This window comes from Podarcis filfolensis (genome assembly GCF_964270895.1).
Source record: "Podarcis filfolensis genome assembly, chromosome: 7".
NCBI classification, from domain to species: Eukaryota; Metazoa; Chordata; class Lepidosauria; order Squamata; family Lacertidae; genus Podarcis; species Podarcis filfolensis.
This window is the reverse complement of record NC_139603.1, coordinates 32405365-32427168: the sequence shown is the minus strand read 5'-3', so window position 1 is coordinate 32427168 and position 21804 is coordinate 32405365. Positions and strand designations below refer to the sequence as shown.

Genomic DNA, 21804 nt, shown 5'->3' with positions numbered 1-21804 from the left:
GTAATCTGTAACAAAGTAATGCAAGCATATATTGCACTATGATTATACATGAGCGTACAGTGTATAGTTATTCGTGTGGACCAGGATTTTTCATTTGAAAAGCCACAATGTCAGCACAGGTGGAAACACAGCAAGTTCCTTGCAGATAGTTATGTTTCCTCAGACTAGTTTCTCTCTCCCCCTCACCCCTCAGTCTTGTTGCTATCTTCAGGACAAAAGAGTGGTTTCTAAGGAAACAACTTACCAGCCAAGTCCTCAAGGCTAACCTGAAAGCTCTTTGAACAAACAATAGTCGGAACATGGAGCACAGCTCTTGCTTGTTCCTGCATCAACATGTCAGGAAGGAGATGTCTGCCCAAGACCATAGCACATTCTTCGTTAAGGAGACCTTTCCCCGCAAAAATCAGGTTATTCATCTCCAAAAGGTACAGGGTCCATCCTAGACCACACACTTAATCCAGAACCCAGGTGGCATGTTTTTCAGGAAATACTGGTGCCTAGCCATTTCTTGGTTTCACCTTCACTAGTAAGGAAAAGGGCGACTTCTTCACATTTTGTAAGCTCCCTGTAGCATGCAAGCCACTTCTGCAGTCTCTGGGAAATCAAAACTTTATAGGTTTTTATTGCTCGTAGAAAATTCAGCGATAAACACTCCAGGTTCTCAATTTACAAACCAGGTCAAAAGAAACTCAAAGCTCACTATGACTTACAGCTCTTACTATCTCCATGCCTCTCCAGAATTTGTCAAGGGCTGACGTATCTATATGAAGTTTGAAATGAAAGAAAATGTTTTCTGAACAGCTGAAAGTGGTTGAAGACAAAGCAAGGTTTCCCAAGGTATACATTAATTCATTTCTCTCTCCCTCTCCCCCCCCCTCTCTCTCTCACACACACACACAGGCTTCTGGTAAAACCTGCTTTTGAAAAGGGAGGGCCTGACCTGAGTGTACAAAGTACAGCCAAAACCCCTCTTACAAACTATCTTTCAGATCTCTGAAAAACCATTACACAGAACATTGTTACTTATTGGCTAAGTTTTGGTTTAAACATTGTTTTGGAAAGTGTGGAGGAAGTTGATTTGCCTTGAGAGAGACTTCGTCAGGCAAGGCCTCCTTCCACCTGCCTTGCTCTACCCTCTGCTTCTCAATGTGTATTGTATTATTTTATGTACTGTGGCTTGCCATTGTTTTATTGATTACAGTTTAGATATTATTTATTGTAACTGTTGAGTGGATTTCTGTTTAACTTTTATATGCTGATATTATTTTATACTATTCTAATGATTGTTGAATGTTACTTTTTTGATGTAGGTTGCCTATTTTAAAGTTATGTTTTATTATCACATTTTTGTATTGCATTAAATTGTTATAAGATGTACATCTTTTGTTTCTTCAGCTTGTAAACCGCCTTGAGTATTGTAAGATAGAAAGGCGGTATACAAATTAAAAATGATGGTGATGAAATGCAAGCTGAATTGAATTGCTCCTCCATCTCTAGCTACAAACCTAAACACATTTTCTAGCATGTTAGCCCTAGTGAGAATTATCAGTACAGTACAGTGGTGCCTCGCAAGACGAAATTAATCCGTTCCGTGAGTCTCTTCGTCTTGCGGTTTTTTCGTCTTGTGAAGCACGGCTAGTAGCGGCTTATCGGCAATTAGCGGCTTAGCAGCTCTTAGCGGCTTAGCGAATATTAACGGCTTAGCGGCTTTAAGAAAACAAGGAAACAAAGGAACAAAGGAAACAAACTCACAAGAACTCGCAAGACGTTTCGTCTTGCGAAGCAAGCCCATAGGGAAAATCGTCTAGCGAAGCAACACAAAAACCGAAAAACCCTTTCGTCTTGCCCGTTTTTCGTTTTGCGAGCCATTCGTCTTGCGGGGCACCACTGTACATTTAAAGACTGAAGCTGGGGTTGCTTCCCTTTGAAAGGAAAGGTGAGTGGAGACTTAAAAGATTTCTGTAAGTCCTGCTAGTGGAAGGCTGTGCAAGGACTTCTACTAGGGCATCAGGGCTTCCCTCCCTCTCCCTCTGCCCCATACCCCTCCAAACTGGCTGGTGGGGGTGTCAGTACAACACAGGGAAAGAGAGGGGCAACACGCTGGCTGGCAAACTGAAACACTTGCACTGAGGAAAGGACTGCCATAGTGCTATATTGAATTCCTCCCAAGACCATCATTTCTCTGGCTCACTGTACTAACCTGCTTCTGTTCCATTTGTTCCTTGCATGCACACATATTCAGATATCTATTAAATCATCTTTTGCTGCAGGGATGGAAAGCTATGCTGGCTTCCCCATAAGGAACGTTGCAGAGTGGTCTCTGTGTCAAGCACTGAGACAGAAGTATCGGGTATTTAGTCCCTAAATAGAAAGGCTGTTATGGCCAGACCTGGCTATCCAGGTTGACCAGTTTTCATAACAGCCCCTGTAGTCAACCCTGCCAGGCGGGGGGAAACAGTACATAGCTGAAGACCCAATTTATGAGCATCAGGATGACCACAATTCCTGGTCAAATAAACTCAATGCCAGGGAATAAATTCCACTGAACCCAGTGGGGCTTGCCTCTGACTGCATGGGTTCCCACTTCTCTGGGTGAGAACCAGGATCAGACTTTGCACTACCACAAGTGAGATTGGATGTGGTCTCTGAGTGGTTGAAGACTGAACGGTAGGTCCAGACTGTAGGAAATAGGTGCATGATTTGGAACAAGGTGATATTTTATTTCTATTTTATTGTTGTGTTGGTATTATTTTCTCTTCTGTTTAATTATCCCTGTTAAGCTACCTTATTTGTATTATGTTATATAATGTTGCATGGAGCGATTTTTTTAAAAAATTACTTACTGATATTACGATTCTTTCCAATTTGGTTCCCAATACATTTCTGAATTTCTATCAAATGAACAATATTTTGCTGTGAGCCACTCTGAGCACAACTCTGTGGGTGAGTGGAAGACAAATAAACAGGAAACGATGATGTATTGGAAAGGAAGCTGAGCTTTTAACTGAAGAACATCAGCTAGTTGAAATGCAACTTCTAGCTTTCAATTAGAAATGCAAAACAACCTTGCAAGGACATGTTACTATTTAAACTGCTATGCTAATCTGTCACAGCAGCAAAACTTAAAAGCCTCATCACCTCATTCACTTGCCAATTGCCTTGGCACTCCAGCAGAGAGGTCATCACTCCTCCTGCTCTGAAAAAAGTCCCAGAGCTGTGCTCCACTGCAGTCTTCCTGCTTTACTGACATTATTGCCATAAGCTTTTGAATGAAAGCTGATGCTCATATAAAAAGTTGTGCCAGCTCCACAGCTTATCCAAATGGCAATGGCTATTTATAAGGTAGCAGCACACAACACCCACAAGCTGTAGTTTGATATTTGCTACATTAGTTAACTGCAGCACCGTGGCCCACAGTGTTTGAAAGAGGCTTGGGTATTTTTACATACACGATTCACTCAGTGCCTATATCTTATATGGTCCTGTTCATCCAATTTTCCCTACATAAGACAGCAAGGAATTGTAGCTCTGTGAGGTGGGAACTACAGGTCCCAGGATTCTCTGGAGAAAGTCATGTGTTTAAAATATGTATTGAATGTGTTTAAATGTATGGTGTGGATCCACCCAGAGTATCAGTGCAATCCCTGGAGTAAACATGGATAAATAAACTCCTGTGAACTCAATGGTGCTTTCATCTAGGTATTGTGGGCAAAATTCAGCAAATGGGGGAAATAACCCATGCTTTTTTACAAACATGCATTCACCAATTTGACCATAACTGCCTCTTTGCCACACTTCCTATTGCAATTACTTTGCAACCTTCCAAAATCCTACTGCACCATTCCAAAAATGATGAATCATTCCACTGCCATGTAGATATAAACCCACTGCCTATTTGTTATGAGACTGGCCTACTGTTTTATGCATGAAAGGAGGCAGAACAATTGGCCAGCTTACACACAATTCTAAATTAAACTGTGGCTTGGTGCGAATAAGCAAACGCGTAGGTTCACAGGGAGAAGATCACCGTCGCTTCACTGTACCTCTGGTCCTGCTTCTTTGAGCTAATTCATGACCCTGCATCCGAATCCAGGCTCATTGTTTTGTCTCCCCCAGACAAACCATAAGCAGTAAATAAGAACCTTTCATTACAGCTTGCTGTTTATCTGGAGCAAAACAAACCTTGTGCTCAAGTTCAAATGCCATGCTAAGCCAAATTTTGGATTAGCTGACAGCAGCAAGACCAGAGGAAGAGCAGAGGGGCTGCAAACCTCTTTCTGGGAACCCACGAATTTGCTTGTTTGCACTAAACCATAGTTTGGCTTAGAGTGATGCGCAAGTCCGTTCACCTTTTATCCGGTGTACAGCGTTGCAGCCAGTCAACCGAGCCTCAACAGTTTTCCGGTGTAGGGGGAGGTACGCTGCCGTCATCTGTGCCCCGGGGACAGCTCCAGCCAATCTATGACCAGAGTGGGTGTGGCCACGGGCCATGTAATTTTGGCGTGGCCAGCTGGTTCCCTCTTTCTTGCCTCTTCACCAGATCACCCTACCCACCCACCCACCCTCTTTTCATATGACCTTGCTATCGCAGTTGTCAGCCACCCCCTGTTGTTGGGGCAGGGTAGGATTTTTTCCACTTGGCAAATTGGCCCTGGCCATTTGGTTTTCGTCTACCTAGTAGCAATCATCACAACTTTTGTGAGGTTAGGCATTGGGTAAGCCTTTGTTTGGTTGGAAGGGAGGTTGCTGCCTTGCCTGCCCCTCCTCAGTAAGGGTATCCTGTTAAAGGGATCTGGGGTGTGACTACTGTCCGAAGCCTGGGTGTGGGCTAGGCCTATGTCACAGCCCATACGGGGACCCATTGGGGTGCCACTATCTGACATAAGTTATAGGGCACCTCCTATTGGTGATTTACCCTTCCGTGGACTCTCTGCAGACGAACAGCAGCCAAGATATAGTCCAGTTTCTCCCAAGGCCTAAGCCAAACCACTCACATCTGTAACCAATAAAGCTGAGGCCTATTTGAATCCATAAACCAAACATTCCGTGTCAGTGTGATTTATTGTTCTCCTGGGAACTTTGTGGCTCAGGTGCCTTGGCATGCAAGCCAGGTCACCAGTTCAACAGGAATACAAGAGTGACATAAATTGCATATGGTAGAGACTTCTCAGGATTTGCAGCTGAGCTTGCCGATACATTCCAGACCACTATTTGTCCCATATAGGGATTAGAAACAGTGCAAGTACTGCTCCTATGAGTAGGGTGCCTTCTCTGTGGTGGGATTCTAGAGTTCCTTCACTAGAAAGATTCACATGGAGCCACCATTTCTGTCACTTGGGCACCTGGTCAAGCCCACACTATTTGTGCAAACTTTTAAATGGTATTTTTAAAAATCACATTCTAGGTAAGTGTTCTTCCTTGTTGTTCCCAGGATTCCTATTGTTATTTTAATTGCTTAATGTTCTTATCTTAAATGATAGTTTGGAAGCCACCTTGGAGATTCATTAAATTGGAAAGGTGGAATCATATTTTCAATGAAGTTCTAGATACAAGAGGTATTTTTCAAGCTGCAAAACCATTCATTGTTCACCTTGGGTGCTGTTAATCTTTTCCAATGTTACTTCTAAGCTTCAGCTTATGAAATTAATTGGCTCTGGCTCTATAATCAAATAATAAAAGGTCACTCAAAAAATGTTATGCTAGTTGTGCAAGGGCCACTTTTCCTTGACTGCCTCCCCCGTTGCTGATCCAAACTCAAGAGGAGTGTTTATCACATTGATTCAGCTAGTACAAAGGAGTTCTTTTAATTGTTGGTAACAGCCATAGAGTGCAGGAATCAGTAAGATGACCATATAGGTAAAGGTAAAGGGACCCCCTGACCATTAGGTCCAGTCGTGACCGACTCTGGGGTTGCGGCGCTCATCTCGCTTTATTGGCCGAGGGAGCTGGCGTACAGCTTCCGGGTCATGTGGCCAGCATGACTAAGTTGCTTCTGGTGAACCAGAGCAGCGCACGGAAACACCGTTTACCTTCCCGCCGGAGCGGTACCTATTTATCTACTTGCACTTTGATGTGCTTTCGAACTGCTAGGTTGGCAGGAGCAGGGAACGAGCAACGGGAGCTCACCTCGTCACAGGGATTCGAAACCGCCGACCTTCTGATCGGCAAGTCCTAGGCCCTGTGGTTTAACCCACAGCACCACCCGCGTCCCTTTCAAGATGACCATATAGATGCCTGAAAAAACGGGAATGGGGAAACCTTTGACTCTCCAGGTGTTACTGGATGGAAATCTCTGTCATCCTTCACCATTGGCCACAATGATCCTTAGACAGCTCAGGACCGCAATACCTCAGTGAGTATTCATATGAACCTACCCAGACGCTCAGATCATCATGTGAAGCCCTTCTCCATGGGCCTCCTCCATGAGATGTCTGGAGGGTGGCAACATGAGCACAGGCCTTTTCTGAAGGCTCCCCCTTTGGGTATTAGTTATTATTATTATTACTGTGCCCATCTGGCTGGGTTTCCCCAGCCACTCCCCTAGGGAGGTTAGCCTGACGCTCTCATTACATATCTTTAAGCACTAGGTGAAAATGTTCTTCTTCAACCAGACCTTTGGCTGACTAACATTCAATGTCTTTTAAATGCATTTGTGGGATGGGGTTATTGGTTTGGCTTGTTCTCTTGCTTTTATTACGCATTTTGTGTTTTTATCTTGTATTTTTATGCTGTGAACCCCCCTCCCGTGACATATACAGGTGAAGGGCCATATACAAATTTTAATAATGATTCCTACAACCACTCCTCACAAATGACTGTTGCCAGGAATGGTAGGATGAAGCTGAATATCAATACCTTTGCTGACAACTACTGACCCACCCACCACAGTATGAAGTAGCAAATATATGTTCAAAGAAAGCAGAGCTGCCTATGCCAGCTGCCTTGTCGCTATGGGATGTGCATGCTGAAATCAGAAACATTGGAATGGGAAGGCCAGAGTTTAATCCTCTATTTTAACTACACAACCAGGCAGTTGGTGATATAAAAAAATCTAACTGCCTTGCTTCACATTGCCCTCAAGTATGTGGCAATCGAGGGGGTGTCTCAATACCCCAAACCGCATATTGTTGCAGCAGTTTTACTTCTGCAAATGATTTCCTCAGAAAGTGGTAAATAAGGCTTTCCTAAAGCAATCTTCAAAACACAACAGCAAAACCTAGATGGAGGAAATGCATCAAACACAAGCTAATGGCGTGCATCAACTTTCTGTAGAAAGGGCTCCTTTTTTCTTTTCTTTCTTGGGGTAAAAATCCACAACTTGGTGCATGATGACCAAGCAAGTGAGGAGAAAACGACCAATGTTACTCACCTTTATCAAAACAGATTCACAAATGCTTTGTAAAATGTTTATTTGAAATTGTAAAACAGAAAATTTAATAAAGTTGTATTTAAAAACATATTCACAAATGCAATTTTAAGATTAGAGGATCTGAGCTGTAATTTGCTACCCCTACTTGCAAATACACTGGAAATTTCTACCAGGGAAAGAAGAGAAATATCTCAAGGTTAAAATTTTCTAAAGATACTTCCCTGGGCTAAGAAAGGTTCTAAGTGTTGTTATCAGTAGGCTGGACCCATGGGGGGCACAAAAAGTTCTTTTAGGGGAGATCACCCCTAAAAGTTGAGCTTTTGGCGGGAGCTCATGGGTAAAAAATCCCCCCTGTAAGAGGGCATTATGGGGGGCAGGCTTTTGTTGAGGGGGACAGGCTTCTGCTGGAGGGGCAAAACTGAGGTTAATTGAGTATTTTTATTGCTTTTCAATAGTTTTTGAGGATTTGGGGGGCAACTGCCCCCCCCCACGGCTACACCCATGGGCAGACCTGCAAAGCCCCAAAACTGCATCCTCCCCACCCCCAATATCTGCCAATCAAGACCCAGTTGTCCATATGGCATAAAAATGAGCTAAACCATCTGAAATGAGGAGGAAGAGGGCAATCATTATTATTACCACCATCATCTGATTTCTTGCACGCTTCCTGGGATATTATTATTATTAAAGTATGCATACAGGCAGTGAAACACAGAAATCAGATAATGGTACTACTACTACTACTACTAATAATAATAATAATAATAATAATAATGATAATAATAAATGTTTGTACTCTTCCTCCTCAATTCAGGTTGCATATCATATATGTGTAAATAAACCATATATCATAAAGACACCATAGTCTCCACTGTGCCTGGAATGTTGGCAACGCTTGGAGATCGGCATGCAACAATATGACTCATGTGGAACAGTGCTTATGTTCCACTTGCTGACTTCACACACAGGTGCTACAGGGAGATGTTGGAAGCCCCAGAAAGAAGCCTTGACTCAAACTATGCAACCCTGAGATCAACCTAGTTTCCTAAAGCCAGTGTGGTATAGTGGTTAAGAGACTTGTAATCTGGTGAACCGGGTTCGCTTCCCCGCTCCTCCACATGCAGATGCTGGGTGACCTTGGGCTAGTCACACTTCTCTGAAGTCTCTCAGCCTCACTCACCTCACAGAGTGTTTGTTGTGGGGGAGGAAGGGAAAGGAGATTGTTAGCCGTTCCTTAGGGTAGTGATAAAGCGGGATATCAAATCCAAACTCCTCCTCCTACTTTCTCAGCAGAAGAGTAAAGACAAGACTAGGAATGATGTGGTAATCATAACTTTATCATATGGTATCAGATATCAGTTTGTGTGTGTGTGTGTGTGTGTTTCTTTTTGTTTGTTTTAGTGGTTAAAGGGTAGCCACAGACACAGTAACAGAGTTAAGAAAAAGCATAGAAGTCTCAAGCAATAGTAGGAAATGCTGCTAACATTGAGCCTGCATTACAGGAATGGCTTTTTTTTAGCTGGAACTTGCTGGAACTCAGTTCTGGCACCACTCAGGGGGGCGCCATTGCCATTCTGAGAGAAGGAGGGAGGTGTTCGTGGTGACTTCCAGCACCTCTTTTTCTAGAAAAATAGTGCCGATTATAGGTTCTCTCTGATCACCTTTTCATGCAGTGACAGGTGCCACACCAAAATTTCCAGCAGATACCTTGCAGGTGCCAATCACTTAGGTAAAGGTAAAGGGACCCCTGACCATTAGATCCAGTCATGACCGACTCTGGGGTTGTGGCGCTCATCTCGCTTTATTGGCCGAGGGAGCCGGCGTACAGCTTCCGGGTCATGCGGCCAGCATGACTAAGTCGCTTCTGGTGAACCAGAGCAGCGCACGGAAACGTCGTTTACCTTCCCGCCAGAGCGGTACCTATTTATCTCCTTGCACTTTGATGTGCTTTCGAACTGCTAGGTTGGCAGGAGCAGGGACTGAACAACGGGAGCTCACCCCGTTGCGGGGATTCGATCCGCCAACCTTCTGATCGGCAAGTCCTAGGCCCTGTGGTTTAACCCACAGTGCCACCCGCGTCCCTACGCCAATCACTTAGTTGGTAGTATAATATGTGCCATGGAGTGCACTCAGGGCTAGAATGTACAGACTGGACTCTGTCACCATGCTAGATGATTAGTACTGTACATAGGAACAACTCCAGGGGCCATGGGGGCTTCGGCCCCCACAATAAAATATTTGAGGGGGCCAGGCTCCCACAAAGTTGATGGGCATTCCCATTCAAATGGTGTGTGTGCACTGCGTCGTGATCAATTATGCAAGGTGGGGCTTACCTGGGCACCCACAATATCTTATTCAAGTTTGCACCCCTGGTACTGTTGCCAAGAGATATTGGAAACTACTGATATTTAAATTCTTTTCTTAATGTACAGATGCTGACAAACTATTCTTAGACCACTTCCTAATCACAAAGCTAAAGGTTAGTACGCTAATATTTACCGAGTAAAACAAACAGTGCCCTGTGTACTTTAGACAGCAAACCTATATCGCTCTGGGAAATTGCAGTAATCCTTATCATCACACCCGATGCAATAAAGTCTCCACAATATGGTGTACCCGCTTATCCTTGCATAGTGAATGACTTTTGAACTTGGTGACATAGATTTACTATGTCCTGGTGTTTTTCCAAACAACGAGTCTAACTGGGGACTTTAGTGCCAATGCTCTTAAACCCAACATAGCTAACATAGTACTTCATCCATATGTAACATGGTGGTGCAGGAGAGCCTGTTCCCAGAACTTTTTTTTTTAAAAAGGAGGAAAGATATTCACTCTAGCCCTGCAAAGTGGAAAAGTTAGCCTTTAAAGAAAGATTAATACTGTAAAACTGTAGGCCAGCCACCCCAGCATGCATGTCTTAGCCATCAACAGATGTGTACAAATCAATTACCTTCCCTGGATGCTCCCTTCAAAGTTAATGGATTTCCAGAGAGGGAGCCCTGTTAGTCTTTTATAGTAAAAACAACAAAGTGCCTTTAAAAACTGCTAATGAAGTGGCCAGTGACCCATCACGAGGCCATGTTTGGCTGCAATTCTAACCATGTCTAGTAAGTCCCACTGAATTCAATTACTCCCAGGTAAGTAGGGTTAAGGAACACGGGTGGCACTGTGGGTTAAACCACAGAGCCTAGGACTTGCCGATCAGAAGGTCGGTGGTTCGAATCCCCACGACGGGGTGAGCTCCCTTTGCTCGATCCCTGCTCCTGCCAACCTAGCAGTTCAAAAGCACGTCAAAGTGCAAGTAGATAAATAGGTACCGCTCCGGCGGGAAGGTAAACAGCGTTTCTGTGCGCTGCTCTGGTTTGCCAGAAGTGGCTTAGTCATGCTGGGCACATGACCCAGAAGCTGTATGCCGACTCCCTCGGCCAATAAAGCGAGATGAGCACCGCAACCCCAGAGTCAGCCACCACTGGACCTAATGGTCAGGGGTCCCTTTACCTTTACCTTAAGTAGGGTTAGGACTACAGTTTCACTGTCTTGAATCTACATCTCAGTATAAATTACAGTGGTACCTTGGTTCTCAAATGGCTTAGTTGTCGAACAAATTGGCTCCTGACACCACAAACCCAGAAGTAAGTGTTGCAGTTTGCAAATGTTTTTCGGAAGCCGAACATCCAACATGGCTTCTGCTTGAGTGCAGGAAGCACCTGTAGCCAATCAGAAGCCGCACCTAGGTTTTTGAATGGTTTTGGGAGTTGAATGGACTCCCAGAATGGATTAAGTTCGAGAGCCCAGGTACCACTGTAATCCTACCTCAGGCATAAGGAAAGGACAGTTTAGCACCCTGCTGATAGTTTCTCTTTGTGTCTTCATCATTATCATCATTTTTAATTTGTATACCGCCTTTCTATCTTACAATACTCAAGGCGGTTTACAAGCTGAAGAAACAAAAAATGTACATCTTAAAACAATCTTGGATTGTATGAATTCCTGTGGGCATCTTAAATACTGTTACAAAGATTGTACACCACCCCCAATCTCTGCCGAGTGGTAACAAGATTCCAGGGGGTTCTAGGAGCTTACCCAGATGTTTCCGTTGGGAGTCAAGGCGCAGCAGAGACTGTTGCGTCTTTAAGAAATGGGTTTATTTTATACATATTTACACCTGGGTGTAACAAGCAAACAATTTAGATGCACACACAAAGTCAAACACCACTTCAGAAAAAAGAAAAGCATTTAGGCGTCTGTCAGGACTGCAGCAGGAAGAATATGCAGATAAGGTACACTGCAAAACAATTTACTTTTCTATTTATGTATAATGCGTACATGCTGTGTTGGGGTAGGAACACTTTCATTTTAGAGAGGTAAGGCGAGAAAGCTTTCATAGCCATGGTGGAGGTCCAGCAGTTGGAGGAAGGAAATTCAGTTGGCAACCTGTTTTTAACAGATTGCTCAAACATCACTGCTCTCAACACTGTTCCTTAATATTACTTAAGTTATGGTCAACACTTACCGATGTACAAAAGATGCAGCTGCAATCCTGGAGAGTCGTCATCTTATCCAGTGAATATTCAGACAGGCATAGTTTGCAAGTGATCAAAGGCTCCAAGGACAATTCCCCAACCTCTGATATTCTGGTCGTCATGGTGTGATAACAAATCTCAGCAGCAGATGCCATCAGCTCAACCAGGCTCACCAGTTCTACAAAAGATAAAAACAGGAGTAAGCTAGTGAGGATAATTCTCCTTTCTGACGTTCAACAAAACAGAATTTTTCAACAATCTCATGTCACCATCTTCCAGCACAGCTCTAGCTTCTAATATATGTTCACTACTAACTTTTAAGAGAAATTTAAACATTCCCTTTTTCTCAGGCATTTGATGGTTGAAAGTTCTGTCCCTGGCAACCCTGAAATTCTTGGTTTTGTGAGTAGGTGATTGTTTTTTAGGATTTTTAACTGTTTTTTATAAGTATTAAAGAAATTGTTTTAGTATAGACATGCTTGCTGCCCTGGGCTCCTTTGGAGGAAGGTACAGGAAACACATTTAATAAATAAATAAAAATTTCCTGTCAGTGTAACCTGCCAGTCACAATGAGGAGATGACCCAGTATGTGAGCATTAACAGAACTACTTGTACTCCTTATGTTAGAGAAATAAGTAACATGAGCTGGCTGAGAAGGAACATTTTCTATCTAGAAGTATTCATAAATATCCCATAGAGGTCACTGCAAAGTGCAGCATTCTTCAGTATATTTAATTACTTGAATGAGGGCTTGGGCAGTGTGCTTATCAAATTAATGGGCAATATTAAGCTGGGAAGGACCTGCAAACATCTTTAGCAGTTAAGTTAAACATTCAAGACATCAAGCCAAACAGGAAGAACCAAAATGAAGCACAACTTCAAGGACCAAAATGAGCATGTACAAAATACCTAATAAACATTAGCTGAACTTGCAAAGGACCGCCATTGCGATATTGTGAACACTACAGTTTAGTGGGCACGGTGCAAAACCGAACCCAAACGTATGTTTGGATGTATTAACAGGAACTCTGTCAAGAGACAGGAAGTAGTATTAATCACCCCTGGTCAGCCCGCATGCCATGCAGCCTGGAGCCCTGTGTGCAGTTCTGGACATCAAAACACAATGCTGATTTTATCAGAGAAGGAATCAAACAGAACTACAAGAAACAGGCCAGGATATTCCTATTTCCCCTTTCTGCTTTTGCTGGCCATAGTAACCATCAATTATTTGTGGTATGACCCTTCTTCCCCTTAAGTTCTCAGGCACCCTCAGGGAGGTGTCACAACTCTCAATTTCTCCACCAAGGTTCAGAAGTACTTGGAATCATTGAAACTACTTCTGCTTCCAACCAACTCTAAAACCCCAAGAGATTAGTTACAAGACTCACCTTTCCTCCAGAACCTGATACACAGAGGCACACAGGGGACAGGTGCCTTTCCTTCTCTTTCCTCCCCATCCCCAAGCATTAGACACTCCTGCTACCTCCAAATTCTCTTTGCTATGTACTAGATCAGGGATGGACAGGTGTCGGTTATAACCAAAGATATAGTCACAGCAGGAAACTTGGCGCCTGCATTTGATGGCAACCCTGGACTAGGTGCAAGGACTCCATTTTTCACTTAGAGGCAAGGGGAAGGGAGAAAGCAGAAGATTTGAAAACTGGACAAAATTAGACAAAATTCCAGTTATTAGCAAGGTATCGAAAAGAAGGGCAAACCCCACCATCTTACCCATTGACAAGCAGCAGGGTTTTAACTACTGAAAGGCAAATTTAGATTAAGTTTTAGCAGTTTTTCTAACTGCAGGAATTGCAGTTAGGAACTGCATAAGAAGCAGATAGATTTTAAAAGGATGCTTTATCTCTAAACAAGCAGCACCAGTGCATGTTGTTACCAAGATCTTGAATCACTTGATCATAGGAATGATCACAATAGGCTGCAGCAAGTTGCCTAGCACAGGTATGACCTGTATCTATAACATAATTGTGTCATTTGCATTGAGGATCATCTGGTTGATGAGAAGCAAGGTGAGGCACTTCAATCTACCTAAGCCAGAACATCAGAGGAAGCAGAAGTAGCAGCTACCAGAAGATGAAGTAACTCTCCAAGGGGAAAGAACTGAAAGGGCAATTTAATCAATTCATGGAGCCTTTGTGTGATAGTACTTTCCAATGCGTATGGTTGTTGCTGTTCTACTTTCAGAATCCTGCTTATTTCTCTGGTATGCAAAGCTCCTAATAATTTGCAAGCCTAATGCCAATAGGTAATATATGAGCCTGGACCTGTCAAAAGACCCATCTAGCTCCAAACTAATTTTGGAGCTCAAGGCCTGACAGCAAGGCAGAGCCATGCACCTTGGACAGAATGCCTTCAGCTATATCTGGGGAAAGGTGGGAAGGGGGCAGGAACAGCTTCTTCTGATGCTAACAGAATGGGAGTCAGGCAAAGGACCAAGGCAGGGAAATGCTACAAGAGCACAGAAGCTGCTCTTCTACAGGACACACTGGTGTAAATGTATCTTGTTCAGTTTCAGTTATTTAATCAATCATGTCAGGACCGCGTCACAGTTTTCTACCTATGTGAAGATGGCTGGGAGACAAAACACATAACACTTCTGCATTGTGAACTATTTTCATGTAACCAAAATGCAACGAGTGAAGTGGCTCTTCCAGATTTGCCCTATAGATTTATTTTCTGGTGTAAGTCAGTCACATAAAAGCATCTACTCTAAGACACAGGCACTTCAACCTGCAGCTGAACAATGAATTACACAACAAAGGGTTATTGACTTGCACAGTCTGTTCCCAGAAAGGTAACTAACCATCTGCTTCTGAAGACTTATGAAAAGAAACCATCTACCCCGGACATGCCATTAGCAGCAAATAATTCCTTATGGGTAAGAGCCGGAATATGCTGCTATTACCAAAAGCTTTGGGAACAATATCTTTTAGCGAAGTCAGAACCCACAGTGCGCTGTTTCATAATTGCTGCAGCAATTATAGTTATCAGTGAATCATCAACAATGCAATGACGCATCTAGGGCTACCTTTACATACGTCTATGCCTTTCTTCTCAATCTGCTACATTAAGAATATAAATATACATATTGTTTTCAGCTGCACTGCGACAAAGTCCTGCTGCCACCATATGCCAAGAAGTGCTACATGGTTAGTTTCCCCCACGTAGCTCTGTATATTGCCAGCAGCAAACTGGGTTTAATGTTTTGCCACTTGGACTACAGCTACAAAGTTGGCGGCATAGACTATCTGGCCTTGAGCTGCAGATTAATGTAAACTGGGTGGGGTGGCCATGCACTGGGGGTTGGACCAGACAACCCTTTGAATCCCTTCAAACTCCACAGTTCTATGACTCAACTCACAGCTATGCCAGGACAATGTGGTGGTGCAGAGACAGCCAAAGTGTGCTGCTTATGCCCAATAGCAGGGATAGGGTAACCTTCTGGATGTTGGTGGACTACAATCCCCATCATCCCTGACCACTGGCCTTGCTGGCTCGGCAACATCAACTGCAGGTCCACTAGCCCTTCTTATCCCTGCCCTAAACATAGGTGGTCACGAACACTTATATACACATTCATGAACCTGAAGAGCTACAAAACCCCCCCCCCCCTCATTCAGTATTCTTAGTGGCTGAGGCAAGTATGAAACAGAAGTCCGCAGTAAAACAAGGTACTGAGGACCGGGACATTCGCAGGGAAACCAAAATGCTTGTTTACAAAGCTATTGTACTACCAACCTTACTGTATGCTTGTGAAACAGAGACTACTTATAAACGCCATCTCCAGCTCCTCGAAAGTTTCCATCAACGGTGTCCCCCAAAAATTTTACACATCACTTGGGAAGACAGGCAAACTAATACCAGTGTACTGGAAGAAGGAAAGATCATCAGTGTTGAAGCAATGATTCTTCCACACCAACTTCGTTGGACTGGTCATGATGTGTGGATGCCTGATGATAGTCTTCCAAAGCAACTACTCTATTCCGAACTTAAAAATGGAAAGCGTAATGCTGATGGTCAACAAAAGAGGTTAAAGACTGTCTTAAGGCGATTTTTTAAAATGTAGTATAAACACCAACAATTGGGAAACACTTGCGAGTGCTCCAATTGGAGAACAGCCTTTACCAAAGGTGTCATGGGCTTTGAAGACACTCGAACTCAGGACGCAAGGGAGAAACATGCTAAGAGGAAGGCACACTTGGCAAATCCACAACGTGATCAACTCCCGCACGGAAACCAATGTCCCCACTGTGGAAGGATGTGTGGATCTAGAATTGGCCTCCACAGTCACTTACGGACTCATTGTTAAAACCATGTTTATGGAAGGCAATCCTACTTGGCTATGAGTGATCACCAAAGAAGCACTGGGTAATTAGGGCCCCTTTTAGTATACTTGGCATGAAGTAGTAGAGCTTCCTTTCCAGGTTAAATGGCAGGGCCTTCTGCATACCTCCCTAGATACACATCAGGCACAAGCCTTAAACAACTCGGGACCACAATATCTCAAGGAGCGTTTCTCCCCATGTGAACCAACCCAAGTCCTGCAATCACCACCTAAGGCCCTTCTTCGTGCGCTGCTTCCATGAGAGGTCCGGAGGGTAGCAACAAGAGAAAGAGTCTTTTCTGTGGTGGCTCCCGGTTTGTGGAATGTTCTTCCCAGGGAGGCTTGCCTGGCACCTTCTTATCTTTAAGCAGCAGGCGAAAACGTTTCTCTGTAACCTTTGGCTGATAAACCTTCAATGGCCTTTTAAATGTGGCTGGGGGGGCGGTTATTGGTTTGTTTTTATTTTATTATGTATTTTGTGTTCTCATTTTGCATTTTTATCTTGAGAACCACCGTGTGGAAGGACAGGATACAAATTTAATTAGTAACAATAATAATAATGCATTCCAGTATTTACAGAGAAATATTTTCAGCCTGCATCACATAGACAGGAATTTATTTCAAGTATCAAAAATGCAGTATTCAGGAGACATCTCTGCTTGGGATGGGCTGTACTATGAGCGTTTCAGTGTGAGTAAGCCTCCCTAAGTTTAGGGAGCTTAAGGCCTAGACACTACAGCAGCAACCACATGCTATTCACTTTTCAAGTGAAAAGGTGGAGGTTTCAATTTTATCAAAGGGACAGAAGGGAGCTGAACACTTCCTTCCCTGTCCCTCCTTGAAGTCCATCATTCCTGAGTCTTTTCTTCCTCAGTCTCACTCAGCATTCCAGGCTGAAAGGGAAGGTGTCTGTTTCAAAAGCCCTGAAGAAGTTAAGGCAGTGGAGGGAGGGGGCTCAGGTTATGTCCCCTATGTCCCCCTAGTTCCGCCTACCCACTGCTTTGTGTGTGAATGAGGGAGACACATGAACAAAGAGATACGGCTGCCACTGTATGCCCAGTTTGGCCCTCAGTAACCCCAGGCATCTCTGAATTCTAGGTGGTAAAAAGAGTAGGATATGCCTGTATGGGACAGATCCTTTCATTTCCCAACATGGCTATCTCTTTCCTTTCAGGAAATGCTCTGCTCACTCGGGGTTTACACAGAGGAGAAGCAAAAGGACTGTCCTTCAGACAATGCCATTTGACTACATTATACCACAAAAGGTCAACAACTAGGTCATCATTCAGGGGCTCTCAGCATCAAAACAAAAGGGAACGCTGCAGGCTGGGAATGTCTCAATGCTGCCTAAACTGGCTGGGGAAACAGCCCCAGCTGGAAAGGCCAAAGAAAACTACTTCCCTACAACAGCCACCACCTAACCACAAATAATGAATGTAAAGGCACCACACACCCATGGAAGGAAGTAAATGGCTTAGGACCAGGATCCTTTAAAAGACTGTCTTACGAAGTAGTAGTTCTTCTTCTTCTTCCTCTGTCTGCTATCCACTATTACTACAGGACTTTGAAAGCAGCAAAACGATAACACAACACAGTATTATGTCCAGAGTTGACTCAATCTAAACAGACTTTCGATAGAAGATGGAGTCATCCTCAGTTGAAGAAAACAGAAGAGTTGTCGCAAGTTCAGTTTGCAGAGCCTCAGCGCTGTCCACAGTATAATCAGCATTTCTGTCTATTCCATTCGATGGAAAAGCTCTCCTACTTTGTCTTGGTGGTCTCCAGCCCTGGTAAAGTGTCCTAACACATCTCCCAAGCAGCAAAAACATCAACGTGCCCTTGAGTGTACTACCAAACCGTAATAATGTCAGATGCCACATAAACTGGCTTCAAGATGCCTACCACATGTCTGTTGCAAGCCGCTGTTTTGACACAACACAGAGTAAGGCTTTCATAAAATAAGATTAAAATCTATTCTGTGCATAGCCAAATGCTGCTGCAAACCTGAAGGGTTATTCTTCTCTCCAAACAGGCTTTGGCGCCATATAAGTTGCTTTTAATGTCCCCTCAATTTAAAAAATGGCTTGAGATGTGCTATCGGCGATGGCTATTCCAGAAAAAAAATCCAAAACTGCTTTGGACTCACAAAACTAGCTGCACGGTTCCTTTGGATCTTGGCCCAAGTATCTATATTGTATTATTTTCTTGCAGTTTCAAGGAATAACAGCTAGCTGCCACAGGAAACAGGATGTTAGACAATTGACAAAATGAGCGAAGAGCACTCCCTGTAAGAATCTGTTCTCACCCACTATATCTTTAAAGCTTGATGTGGGAGGTAGCCCTGAGACTTCATAGTACTATCACAGAAACAAGGAAAGAATTTTTTTAAAGTGAATATTCACACTCACACACATTCAGGTTGCATAATACATTACTGGGAGTAGCCTCTTCAAACAAACAAGGATTTATTGCTAAGAGAACTGCCATCCAACTGAAGTTGTTGATCTTTCCTTGTCCTAGATATAACATGAAAAGGCACATAGTTATAACCTGAAGGGTCTCAAGCCTGATTGCTGTAATATAATACACTATAATATATAATTGAAGGACCACGAACTAGGGTTCCCGGGATTGAAGTAATAACTAAAAAGAAGTTAATAGTGCACTTAAAAGTTATCATGCTGCATGTCAGTGCAAATCCACAGTCTTCCACACAAAAACACAAACGCCCCACCAAACACAAAAAGATGTTTCATCCAAAAACCTGTTAACCAGGAACGCAACAGAATAAAGAGGCTTAAATACATTTTTGCTATTATTCCAGACACAATGGAATTCACAATCAGGATTAATTGGGGACATTAGTTGGCCGTTACCAATTTTTTAGAGCCAGTTGTGGTGTAGTGGTTAGAGTACTGAACTAGGGCCTGGGAGAATAGACTTCTAATCCTCACACAGCCATGAAACTCACTAGGCCAATTATTGCCTCTCAGCCTAACCTACCTCACACATGGTTGTTGTGCAGATAAAATGAAGAGGATGAGGAACCACGTACACCAACTTGAACTTCTTGGAGAAGAAGGTAGACTATATGTGCAAATAATAATCGCCATCATCATCATCTTGTGGCCAAATCAAGGCATTAGGGACTAACTACCTATCTTCTTCCTCAGAAAAAGGTATTAGATAAGAATAGTTTGGTTTAACTTTAAATCTGTTAACATTTATATCCAGCCCTTTCTCCAAGTACATATGGAGTTATATGATGGTCCCCTATGAGGGGTTGACTTGGACCAGTCCAGCTTAGCTTCATGTCAGAGACAGAACAATATCAAGCATCTTCAGATTACTGTCTGGGTGCAATTCTAAGTCCCGCAAATGTTAAGTGAAAACTAGACCTCGCAAGAGAAAAACATATCAGACTAATGTTGAGGGGAAACTAAAGTTGGACTACATTTACTTAACCTTTAAAATCTATTAGACCAGGAACCTTTAGAGAGCACGCAAGCACAGTATTCATACTTAGCAAACCTTTACTTTGTTTGCTTTTAAACGTTCTCCTTTCTATCTATGGCACTATACCACAAACAGATTTCTAATCTTTTATTACCATCTCGTATACACTTTAAGAAAATATGTTCAAAGATTAATCTGCCAACGGAACATAGAATACGTGGGGAAGATAAACAAGTGCTTCAACTGTTTAAAAGAACCAAATGCACAGATTGCTTTTATATTGCACGCAACCAATTCAACACAAGTGACAGGAAAAAGAACCAAGATGGGAGAGGAGCTATGGTACAAGGTGTTGAGGTTATTTTGCCATCAAGACGTGTGTGTTTGTGTGTGTGTGTATACCAATTGTAGTATAAGCTCATCCTGTTTAATAAAAAACTAGTTCCATCTCAAGGCTGCCTTTTTACAAAACAAACTACTTCAGTTCAAGTTCAATAAAAGTTCATCCTCAATATCCCCCCCCCAACATTCAGAACATTACAAACTGCTGTGTTGAACTATAGGGTCCAAAAGTAAATCAGGGACCACAAATGAGTAATAAGGTATCTGACAGATAAAATGTCAACAGGTGACACTTTCTCCATAATAGAAAAGACTTGCCCAGTTTAATACGTGCCAGCCACAAGGCATGATTCACTTTGTTATTGTACCGGTACTTCTTGCGGCAAGGTACTCCTGTTGGAAGATAGAATATCTCTTCAGCAGGGAAGATACAGGAAATTCCTTGCATTCCTGATTACTAAGTGACAGTGGAAACGGTAGCACCTCCATATCCGCCTAATAAGCCTTAGAATTTTGCTGCTGCTTCTTTTATTTCTGACTTACTTTATATATGTTCAATTGACTTGCTTTTTTAAAATGAAAGCTAAGAATCTGAATCTTTGGCTGGGGGTGGATGGGAAAGAATCAATGTGAAGATGAACTAGAAATTGTTCAAAATTCTATTTCAAAATGAATTTTATTCATCTTTAGTTCACCTGAAAATTAGGATAATTGGTTTCAGATGTAGTTCAGATTTGTGCAACTGAACTAGTTCACTTTTGCATAGTAAGGCCTATATTTTCAAGTGACAGAAACAACCATGGAAGTGAAATTAACCAACCAACAAGACAAAAGAAAACCCTCCTTTGTATGCCAAGATTCATAACATTTCCCAGTGTTTTGAACAGGATAGCTCCCCCCTCCCCAATGCAAGACAGAGAGTATCAAGATTAACATTTCATGAGGCTAAACTCTTATTTGGCAAACTGAGCAGATGTTTGTTAACATTCAACTATAATGCGTTCTTACAAAAATTACTCATTGACAGTTGTGATACATCCACATGACATTAAAAGCAAAAGATAGAACTCAGTTCTAATCAACATCTGATTAACTGAAGAGAGCAATAATGCTTCACAAAGTATATATAGCTGTTCTATGCCAGAGTATGTAGTTTCAGTCTATAGAAGTGGTTTTCAAACTGTACTCTGAGAAACCCCCAGGTTCCTGGAAAATATATCTAAAGGGAGACCAGCTTCATTTTAGAAAGAAAGCTTTCCCTCTTCTAGATGCAAAAGAAGAGTGCTGAGGGGGGCAAATTCAGTTCACGTTGTGCCTCCTATAGCATGCCACAGAATTCAATGTCTGAGGGAGTCGCTGCAGAGGTTCTGCGACAAATAAATATGGAAACACATCCTGAAGACAGAACATGTGAAAGCCACTGTTCTATTAAGTCGCTTGTCCACACATTTGGTAATGGTGGTTCTTCATAATACACCACTGTATTAACTTAGAACCAAGCAAAGGACACATATTGTGGGATAGTGCAGTCAAACATAACTATGCATGAGTGCTAGTTAGCACTTGAAGGGTTTAAAAGAGCTAGATTCCTAGACTCAGCTAGGTCACGCCCCCTCTTTTCCAGCAAGAGAGGAAGTGAAGCCTTCTCTTCCTGTTCCTCACTCACTCTACACCACATAACTGACCAAGAAAGACACGTCCGAGCAAGCTGCAAGCTTAGAGCAGGTGTTTGAACTATCTTTCTGTATTTTCTACCCAAGATATTCTGCATG

General features: G+C 42.8%; 1 protein-coding gene and 2 long non-coding RNA genes across 7 annotated transcripts in view; 1 reads left to right on the top strand and 2 right to left on the bottom strand.

The window, feature by feature from the left end:
• Window positions 1-21804, bottom strand: part of LOC310767251 — a 124628-nt gene that overhangs the window by 19226 nt on the left and 83598 nt on the right. The gene's annotated exons all lie outside the window — the stretch shown is intronic.
• RNF144B (ring finger protein 144B) overlaps window positions 1-21804 on the bottom strand; it is a 69789-nt gene that overhangs the window by 16042 nt on the left and 31943 nt on the right. For 4 of the 5 annotated variants that reach the window (XM_083624043.1, XM_083624040.1, XM_083624042.1 and 1 more), the window contains one exon: window positions 11883-12070. In XM_083624043.1, coding sequence (XP_083480169.1) covers window positions 11883-12047 — 165 coding nt within the window. In that variant the 5' untranslated portion in view covers window positions 12048-12070. Of the gene's footprint in view, window positions 1-11882; window positions 12071-13280; window positions 13512-13623; window positions 13796-21804 lie in introns of those variants that run through there. The other variant, XM_083624039.1, reaches the window with a different exon arrangement.
• Window positions 1904-11189, top strand: LOC310767239. Its single transcript, XR_014550785.1, has 3 exons — window positions 1904-9098; window positions 9468-10515; window positions 10883-11189. It is a non-coding gene; the product is annotated as an uncharacterized lncRNA (long non-coding RNA).